The following is a 10,803-nucleotide window of genomic DNA, read 5'->3' as shown; positions in this document are numbered from 1 at the left end:
GGTGGGTGGGCAGGATTATGAATGAAACAAAAAAAAGGAAGACAGAAACGACTTCACAACCAGTTTCCTATAATCCTCGTTCTCAAAGTGCACCACTGTGTTGCAATGCTTTATTCTACAGGTTCTAACACACTGTCCTCTACTTTCTTCCCTTCCAGCCTTCCTTACCTTAATGTCCCGATGCATGTTCCCTTTGCCGGGCGTTATTGCATGTACATCCCCCCTTTTCCTGCAGGTGCAACAGTTGTGCTGAGTCGCAAGTTCTCGGCTTCTCATTTCTGGTCGGACTGTAGACGTCACGACGCAACGGTTTTTCTGTACATCGGGGAGCTATTCCGCTATCTACTGGCACAGCCACAGGTTTTCACGTCTTAGGAGTGGTGTTGTCTTGTTTGTTTCTCTATTCTCTTTTACACTTACTGTAAACCCTTGTTTATAATGTAGGTTGGTCTCGTTACTATGGCGAGTTGAGATTCATTACGTTTAAAGTGAAATATGGGTGTAATTACTCGGTTGCAGGGATAAAACAAATTCACTGCTACCACCATCACCACCACCATCACCACCATAATCGCCATCATCATCATCATCATCATCATCATCATCATCATCATCATCATCATCATCATCATCATCATCATCATCATCATCATTATCATCATCATCATCATCATCATATCATCATCATTTCTTACTAGCGAGAGGCTAATTATCGTTTTAGAAATCAAAGTTAGATAAAGACATAAGGAAAAGTAAAAACTCAGCAATCAGCAATAATAGAAAACACCTAACTATCTTGTCATACAGAGCGAGCTGGACTCCAAGCATTCAGTGAGAGCAGTGTACGGCAACGGCCTCCGTCGAGACATCTGGTCAGAGGTAGAAAGACGTTTCCGCATTCCACAAATCATGGAGTTTTTCGGAGCTACTGAAGGAACTAGTCTATTTCTGAACGCCACAGGGAAGCCAGGAGCTGTGGGACGGCTGTCTCCACTGTTGGTGGGTACATATGTAGCATGATTTCATTATAATTTTTAAGCAAGTGTTGTGTTTGTAGTCTTTTGTAGACTTACCTGCTTTACATTTTAATGCGGTGATTTTTTCTTAAACAGGGCTTACGAATTGCACCGGCTGTCTAAAACGTGAGGACCCATGAAAAAAGCAATGTCTCGGTCATCTTTGGACCGGTATCAATTAAACTTGGAACTAATATAATCCAACCAAGCATATTTAAAACGAAGAACATTGATTTACGTATTAAAAATGCACAGTCCATCTTCTGGAACCATCACCCAGACATCTATAAAGCATTCTCAGCAGAATGTACCCCGATCGATCACAACCCTGTAGCTAGAAGCTGTTAAGAAGTAAAGTTCTCGTTTTACGCAGTCTTGGTTGACATTTTAAAAACTTGACACTTCTCAGACATGTATGTTGTTTTTCTTAATAAATGTATATTGAAGAATTTAACGTCCCTCGGGTTGAATTTTATTTGTTTGAAATTTTGTTGAAATTGGAGCAAAGATAGCCGAGTTATTGTCCTTTAAATGGGCCATTTCTTAAAAAGACACTCTGTTCTTAATTTATTTCGTTGTCTGTTTCACGAATTCTAGGTTCTAAAAGGATGATTCTTATAATAATTCCTGCAGTAGCTCTTAAAGACAGCATCGTCTAAGAATGCTATGGCAACAAAGAATAGACTATAGTTAGCTAGCTTTCACATTTTGTTTTGAATTCAAAAGACCGAGTGACCCTTGTGGTGTCGAAGAGAAGTGAAGTGAGAAGTACATGTACAATACATTTTGTGAGAAGACGCATTTTCACAGAAAGTACAACAGTCGAGAGTGGGGAATAGGGTTGTAGTTGTCTTCTGTTATACTACAATACTAGACAGCTGATTGTCTTGAAGCGGATTTAAAATGACAAATCAGGCTTTTTTGCTTCTTTTGTAAGTTCCCTTCCCTTGGCCTTAGAGTGAGTAAGGTTTATCTTGTTAAGATTTACGAGCGTGACACTTTAACAACAACCACAATATCAAACTGCACATCATGCTCCCTCATCTGGATCACAATTATTAAATTTTCCTCCAGTCTTTATACAACGACGACAAAGCTCTTGTCAGATTCGACTACGCCACCGCAGCACCTCTACGGGACAAAAATGGACGCTGCATGAAAGTGAACATAGGTATATATGCACGTTCTTGTCCTGTGTGACTTCTTTCAAAATGTAAATGTTTCATGTTTCCATCAGCCTTCTTTCGTTCTTGTTGTAATCATCTTATGAAGCAACTCATCTGATGCCATGTAGGATTGAGATGTGGATGACCCTGGTGTTCATCTTCAATTGGGCGTGTTTCAATTTGGGTTGTTCTTTCAGTTCTAAATCCGCTTGGCTCAGCCCTCTAGAAGAGAGAAGTTAAATTTAGGGATTCTGCCTTTAAAACAGCTGTCTATTTAGCGTTTTCAGGAGCGTGGAACCCTTATCATATTATCTACAACAGTGAGCGTTGCTCATGCTGCTATAGGCGTTGAAAGATGTTTTTCAAGACCTGTTAACGCCTAATTAGAACTGGAGCTATGGTGCGGTCAAAGATTTGTGGCGCAACTTTTAATCAAAATATCTCCCCAAATATAGATCTAGAATGCAGATTTTCCAACTTTTGCACAATGACGTATATCAATTTTTCTAAACAGAGGCATTTTTTAAAAACCATCTGGCGCTGTATTGTAAAATTCCTATATATATAAATGCTACTAAAATATCCCCGTCGATAGTTTCTACACCTTTTGAAAGGCTTACATCCTATGAGCCGGGACAATAATACTTTTAAAAGCAAGTCCATCCTTCTTCTAATTGCGACACTATGCTTATGAAACTTACGTTTTGAGAACCTTTAGTGCAGTTAATGATGCAGAACAAACCTTTTTTATACCTTTTTTTTAAACTCCTTTTTTGCAACCATGGAAGATTACTTTTTATCATTACTATTCAAACCAAAACACAGTGGCACCAGCGCATCGATACTGAATAGGAGTGGGTTCCCTGTTCTTCACTTTTTCTCGTCGTATGTTATACCAAAGAGTCTACATAACAAGAGGGTGCACTCCTCTCTTTAACTTCAAGCCAGTTAAAAAAGTGTCCTCAAAATTCGTTGGCGCCCTCTTTACAAATGCGCACCATTTGTGAAAGAGTTACCCTACTTGTGTTTGAAAAAAAATCAAAGTGAAACTAACAAGTTTTTGAATAAATAAGAATTCAAATTTCGGAAGAACTTAAGAAAGAGAGACGGGAGGTCATTAAACTAAAAAAAAACCTAAAACTCCGCACTGAACGAACCTGAACAGCTGAGGAACAGCAGTCGATCTGCGCATGCAAGGAGGTGCTATTCCTAGTCTTCTTCTGGAGAAACGAAAGAGAGCTTCAAAACAAAGACTGCAGCGCCATCTGAAGCAAATGAGCGGACTTCTGCAGACACTTATTTTGGCTGAGTGGACCATCTTGTTACGTACTATCTTTGGTTATACTTATATATTTGGATTTGTTTGTTATAATCTATGAAGATTGTTTGAAGAATTGCACATTCTTACTGGTATCAAAGAAAGCCAACAATGACTAAGTACCCATGTTTTCTTTTCTTTTGTGTCCGACCAATACTTTCCACGAAACCAGAGCTCCACTACAGTCTTCGTTTTTCTTTGTTCTAGGAGAGCCAGGCCTGTGCCTGTCGATAATTCCACCAAATGTGTTGGAAAATGGAGCTTATCGTATCTACCACGGACCAAGCTCAAACAATGAGAAGAAAATGGCACGGGACGTGTTCCAGGAAGGAGATGTGTACTTCAACTTTGGCGACGTGCTCGTCATGGATAAGGACTACTGGGTATACTTCCACGACAGGATCGGAGATACATTCAGGTTAGTTTTGATATAAGTTCATGTACATACATGTAATGTACTTCTTAGACGTTCTAGATCTAGTAAATAAGTGACGTACTAATCGAAAGACTAGGCCCATGAACAACTACCAAAGGATTTCTTATAAAAAATATTTCGGTGGAGAAAAGTACCGAAGCCTTATGTTTAAGGGGAATGTGTCAAGCTAAACAGGGGTCTTCTGCTCCCCATTTTTATCTCCTCAGGCAGATGAATTATGGTTCAAAGCATAGTTACATTATTTTGGTAGGGTATGTGCACAGCGAAAATGAACAGTCATACAGAGCATCATTTAATCTCAAAGTAGTTTCATGAGGTATTTTTATGTCAAAAGGGCCGTCGTTAAAATGTGTCGCTGGTGCACCTCATTAGCAAGTAGGCATTCCGGTGGGCTAGTATTAAAAATGACTACATATGTATACTGTATGAAAAGACAGTGTTGATGTTGTCATAAATTCATCAAATTATGTCTATGACAGATAAAAGACGAGAATTTAATCTTTGACCATACATTATATTATCATCTACAGATGGAAAGGAGAAAATGTTTCCACATTAGAAGTGTCCAACGTGATGACTTCTCTGTCTTTTGTATATGACGTCTACGTCTATGGCGTCAAAGTCCCAGGTGTGTTTTATGACCAGATCCTTAACTCAAGTGTCATACATGTATTATTTTATGGTTAGAGCTTACTTTCAGTGAGAGCTCGGAAACTACTTAGGTGGTTCAAAAGTTTTGCCTCTTCTCCAATAACTTCTAAACTTTTCAAGGCATCTTCATGAAATTTGTACACAATTGACTTTCGATATGTACACTCTCAAACCCCCCAAAACAGAATTATGCTATGATGTCGCACCTTTAGGCTATTGCTGTTTACATCATTGAAGCTAGGGTACATTGTCGCCGAGAAAATGGCGTCCAGCAAACCTATAAATGCGCGCTTAAAGCAAGGAGCTGTTATTGAGTTTCTTACTGCAGAGGGAGATGCACCCATTGATATTCACACGCAAATGAAGCTTGTCTATGGTGAAGCATGTGTAGATGTAAGTGCTGTTCGAAGATGGGCTAAGGAGTTCGCTGAAACAAGTCCAGCAGAGACAGATTTGCATGACCAAGCTCATTGTGGTCGTCCCAACTCTGCCAGTGATGTTCAACACAAGGAGAGAGTGGATGAGATCATCCAAGAAAACCGGTGGATCAAAGTAAGAGATGTCAGTGAAATGCTAGGGATTTCTGTAGGGAGTGCTCAGTATATCATCCGTGATGTGTTGGGTTACAGGAAAGTGTGTGCACGGTGGGTTCCCCACATGTTGTCCCCCGAGCTGAAATTGAACCGAAGTCAAATTAGTGATGAACTCCTGGCTCGTTATACTGATGAAGGTGAATACGCTTTCTTACGCCGTATAGTCACAGGAGACGAGACCTGGGTACACCATTATGACCCAGAGAACAAAAGACAATCGAAAGAATAGAGGCACACTGGCTCACCTAGCCCCAAGATGTTCAAAGTTGTTTCATCTGCAAAGAAAGTGCTTATGACAGTGTTTTGGGACTGCGATTGTTTGATTTATATGGAATTTTTGGAACAAGGTTCCACTATCAACTCTGAAGGATATATTGAGAAAACGTAGAGCACGGCTGTCACGAGTGTGGCCCGAAAAAAAATGAAATTTTACACCACGACAACGCCCGTCTACACACGAGTCGACAAACTCAAGATGCCATGAAAAGTCATAGATTTCAAGAGACCTTACCGCACCCATCATACAGTCCAGACCTTGCTCTATCTGACTTTTATCTATTTCCTAAGTTGAAGGAGTACCTCAAAGGAAAACGTTATGCCGATGACGATGAAGTTCAAGAATATGTGCGTCGCTGGTTCAGAGAAAAAACACATTAATTTTTCGCAGACGCCATGCGACAACTTATTCGACGTTGGCGGATCTGCATCGACAAAGAAGGCGACTATGTTGAAAAATAAAGGTACTTTCATGTAGCAGACATCCTAAGCTTTCATTTGGTGTATAACTTTTGTATGTAGTATCAGTAATAAAGAAATTATGAACTTGGTGGCAAAACTTTTTGAACGACCCTCGTATTTGCACGTTCACGCCCAGCTCAAGCTATTGATCCCATTTGCTTTAAATGTTTTTATGTATCCTTAAACTTAAATTGCAAAACACGAACAATTACTTCAGAATGCTCATCTGTCTCATTGCTAGGTCCACAAATAAAATGTGCTACGCTTCAGGTCTACAGCCCCTAAATACAACAAAAATGTAGATCAATGTATTTGGTGAGCATGGCATTTTCACAAAAGTATGTTTCGTAATCTTATGTCACCTGTATTCGCTGCCATCATTAAATAATAATATGTTACTTTCTTAAGGGCATGATGGCAAAGCGGGAATGGCTGCAGTGACCATGAATAAAGGCCAGAGTCTGGGACCAAAGGAGCTTCTGAAATTATATGACCACGTGATGGTGGAGCTTCCCAACTACGCAAGACCTTTGTTTTTGCGAAACTTAGGGCAACCGGTGATTACGAACACTTTCAAACAACGCAAAGTGGAACTCATCGTTGAAGGCTACGACCAAAATGTAATTACAGACCCTTTGTTTTTCTTGGATCATGAAAATTCCACTTACAGTACTCTGACGCAGGGACATCTTTCTAAACTTTTATCCTCCAAGTTATGATTTTCTAGATTTGACAGAAAGACGTTATATCTAAACCAAATTTTGTGACAGAAATCATTTACAACCAGCACCTTAAGTTAAGGAATTACAGATCTGCTGTATAGTGCGTGCTTTTGTGAAAATTTAAAGTCTTCGTTGGTTACTAGCGTATTGTTTTGTCGTTGCTATGCTATGTTTCCTTCTTAATAATGTTGGCCCGTCATTCATGTTGCTTTTGACACTTTTGTCTAGTGGAAACTTGTAATGTGAATTAAGCAAAGTATGATCTTTGATTCTCAATCTCACACTCAAGGTTTTTCAATAGAAGAAAAAGAAAAAGAAGAAGAAGAAGAAGAAGAAGAAGAAGAAGAAGAAGAAGAAGAAGAAGAAACAGGGAGGAGGAGGAAGAGGTGCTGGAGGAGGAGGAGGAGATGGTGGATAGATTGATATATTGATAGATTGATAGAAAGAGCGATAGGGAGATAGAGGATATAGACAGACAGAGAGATGAGAGAGAGTGAAAGAGATATGAGAGAGAGAGAGAGAGAGAGAGAGAGTAAAAGAGAGAGAGAGAGAGAGAGAGAGAGAGAGAGAGAGGGAAAGGGATTGGTGGGGTGGTGGATGAGAGAGTTGTGGGATGGGAGCTGAAATTTGGAACTATATATTATTTAGTATTATTATTAGCTGTATGCTCCAACCATAGATGTACACTATAGTACTAGATACAGTACGCCCCTCTCTCGCCTTGCTGCGCGATGGCCACATTTGACAGCGGCGTCCGCTATATTTTTTTGTGGCAAGTTGTGTGAAGGAGTTCATGCTAAAGCAATGGGCTAGGCATGTTTTCTCTCTCTCTCTCTCTCTCTCTCATACGCGACAGGCGAGGCTTGGTTCTTGTCGATTTTTTTTCACATGGGCGCCGTGGCGTACTATATCTAAACTACTAAATTGCAATAATACGGCGTTCTTTCTACAACTAGATCTACAAATAAATGTATTATTAAATAGGTAGAGATAGAGATATGGGCTTTTAAAAAAAGAAGAAAAAAAAACAACCTTTATTTCTTCATCAGCACTTTATCAACGAGGTGGTTTATTTCTTATTGACCGAATCAAAGCGTATAGGGCCTATAGAACTTTTAAAAAGATGTGGGTGTCATAAGAACCTCCTTTAACCACCCCACCCTCTCTCTCCTCCCGAATCCCAATACCAACACCCCCACCGCGGCCCCCCTCAGATATATGAGTTTGGCATTAAATTAAATCAGGATGAGCCATAGGAGTTTTTGAACCTTTGGGTGTAGGAATGCAATGAATTAGCTCTTGATAAAGCAAATTCAGTCAAACAAATGATGAATACATGTACTGGTATTTTTAAAATCGAGTTAAACTTTCACTTGTGACATTTGAACAGGAAACTATTTTTCATTCATATGTTCACTTTAAAAAAAAGGATACTAAATTATAAGTAGTATTTTCTTATGTCGGTATTAAACTTTGGTTTATATTGATTTTAAGAACTAAAGTAGACCCTATACAGCACTTAAACTAAAGCTCCTTCTATTGCTGTTTTAAGTAAATCTAATTTTGGACATTAGTAAAACAACTGTGACAACTCTGGACTCACTAAAGATAAAAAAGTGAACTTAAATGTTGTTTTGTAGCCTAGTCAATTGTTTTTCTACTCAATGTAGTGATAACTGAAATAAAAACCTTTACTAAGGTGTTTTTGGATAATATTCAATCAAACAAAACAATAAAAAGTACACTGTTTCAGTTTGATAAAGAAATTTCCTGCCCATTGTGAAAAAGATCTAGCTGCTAGTCAACCTTAACTTCACATGGCCCAGAACCTTACTGATGGCTCTTTATGTTTTAAAAAAGAAACCCGGAGTGACTATTTGTTATGCACTAAAATAGATGATGTAATAAAAGAAAACAGACATCACTGAACTGCCTGACAGAACCAGTAAGACGTTAATCCAGAAAGCGACAAGAGGTTTCACATGCTTGCACCTTTAAGAGAATCGCTTTGAATCAAAACATTATGTTAGAATCAAATAAAACACGTAAGACTAAGAGCAGAGACACGCCCACTCGCATGTAAACAAACTTTTTAGCCACATTAAAAATGGCCGCCAACAAACTCAAATGTGTCCGTGTCACATAACCTCGTACGGACTCTAGTTTAAAAGGGGGTAGATCTAACTCTATGTATGGCTCCAACAGACATGAGGTTATATTATAATAATAATATTATTGTTGTTGTTGTTGTTGTTGTTGTTGTTGTTGTTGTTGTTGTTGTTGTTGTTGTTGTTGTTATGATGATGATGATGATTATTATTATTATCATTATTATTATTATTATTATTATTATCATGAGCGGACGCACGTCCGAACATTTACGTAAAAGGTATCTTAAGAAATGTTGTCCTTTACTTTAGGTATTTGTTTTGTTTTACCAAATATTATATGAATACTATGTGGGTGTTTTTATGAATGCATGTTAGTGTTAGCTGTTTTCACTCAATAAAACTTACAATCTAGATCTGGAGCTTGCAAGGAAACATGGAGTGGTTTTTGTTGCAGTTGTTTTTTTTTCGTGTTTCTTTTTAGTTAGAGTGAGGGAGGATACAAAGGAGGGGTGAAAGGGAGGGGGAGAGGTAGGGATTTTACTGTAGAAGCAAGATATATACATGTAATAAGCTTCTTAGACTTTCCCCGCAACCAGGGCCGTCGAGAGCCTGGTCGGGCCCTGGGGCAGCAATCACCTTCGGGCCCCTCCTCCCCCCGGCCCCACCCACCCTCACCTGCAATTTAATAACCCAACAAATACAATGTACATAGGCATATAGAATCACTTTACTATAGCATATCTATTACATACCAACATACGCTCTCTCTCTCTCTCTCTCTCTCTCTCTCTCTCTCTCTCTCTCTCTCTCTCTCTCTCTCTCTCTCTCTCTCTCTCTCTTTTTTTTTCTCTCTCTTTTCCCCCTGCTTGCGGGCCCCCCAAATCCCCGGGCCCCGGGGCATTGCCCCCCCCCCCCTGACCCCCCCTCTCGTCAGGCCTGCCCGCAACATCTTAATTGATTAGCACCACCTGTGCATTTATTGATCATTACTGTTGCAAAGGCAGAACACAATACGATGTTATTCCATCTACCACTCAGATGTTCAAGGTTCGAATCCAAGGATTATTTTTGTTCCCGTTCATTCAGCAATATAATATTGCCTGATTCTTATCTTGATTTCTGAACAAGCCAAAGTGCCCTGCCTTTGATAGATATCGACAACAACGTCAACAACAAAGAAAAAATTGAGAACAATGACAATGACAACAACAAAATAACAAGAACAACAAACACTTCATCATCATTGTAAACAGCAAGGAATTAAAAAAAGGTTGAGACTTGTAGAATTTCCAAGAAAATTTTATAAAGGTTTTTATTTGACAATCAACGTTTCTCCCGATCACGGGCTTCATCAGGAACACACACAAAATAATGTTAGATCTAGATCTAATGACTACACTGGCTATAGTAACCAAAGTGCGCGCATCTACTGCGTCACAATGCCAAAAGGTGCGATTAACGCAAATTGGAAAGACCAGAGAAAGGGGAATGCTATGGTAAGAAGTGGTATAAATATGATATATTATGTATATATATGTACAGTCAAATTATACATTATTATATAAGTTCTAAATCCACATTGATTCTCTTTGATTTAGATTCTAATCTAGTTTTTATTTGGTAGGATTTCGAACTATTTCAATGCCCTGAAGCTGCAGATCGGAGGCTCCGTTGTGACCATGACTAAGGAACTGTAGAAATGTTGGCCGACCGACGTGCAGGAGTTTTTCTGTATGGATACCTATGGTTATTAAACCTTGCTATAAGTGTGGTGGTAGTTTGACCTACATATTGGGCTGGACAGACTTTACATTACGTGATGTGAGGTACTGTATATTGCGGTTTTGGTTTCACAGGTGATGCTTTGAGAAAGTTTTCTTTTAAAGTGGGGGCCTTCTACAAAGTTGGTCACTTTCATTCATGTCAGCACATGTTTAGCATCAAGGATTTTGACAAAGATAATTTTGAGGGGAGGTACTTGGGCCTGTCGAAGGTGAAGATGTGGGTGTTACTGCTCTTGTGCGAATGAGGAGATTGCCAAGATTAGGGGGG

General features: G+C 39.2%; 1 protein-coding gene across 1 annotated transcript in view; it reads left to right on the top strand.

The window, feature by feature from the left end:
• Positions 1–7,007, top strand: part of LOC101860573 (long-chain fatty acid transport protein 6) — a gene marked incomplete in the record, with an annotated part of 18,514 nt that extends 11,507 nt beyond the window's left edge. Inside the window, 6 exon segments of the mRNA XM_035969921.1 lie at positions 236–360; positions 808–999; positions 2,091–2,187; positions 3,708–3,918; positions 4,467–4,564; positions 6,327–7,007. Of these exon segments, the coding sequence (XP_035825814.1) occupies positions 236–360; positions 808–999; positions 2,091–2,187; positions 3,708–3,918; positions 4,467–4,564; positions 6,327–6,637 (1,034 nt within the window).
• Positions 7,008–10,803: the final 3,796 nt, after the last annotated feature.

This window comes from Aplysia californica, unplaced genomic scaffold, assembly GCF_000002075.1.
Source record: "Aplysia californica isolate F4 #8 unplaced genomic scaffold, AplCal3.0 scaffold00195, whole genome shotgun sequence".
NCBI classification, from domain to species: Eukaryota; Metazoa; Mollusca; class Gastropoda; order Aplysiida; family Aplysiidae; genus Aplysia; species Aplysia californica.
The sequence above is the reverse complement of the archived record's forward strand: the minus strand, read 5'-3'. Positions and strand labels throughout refer to the sequence as shown.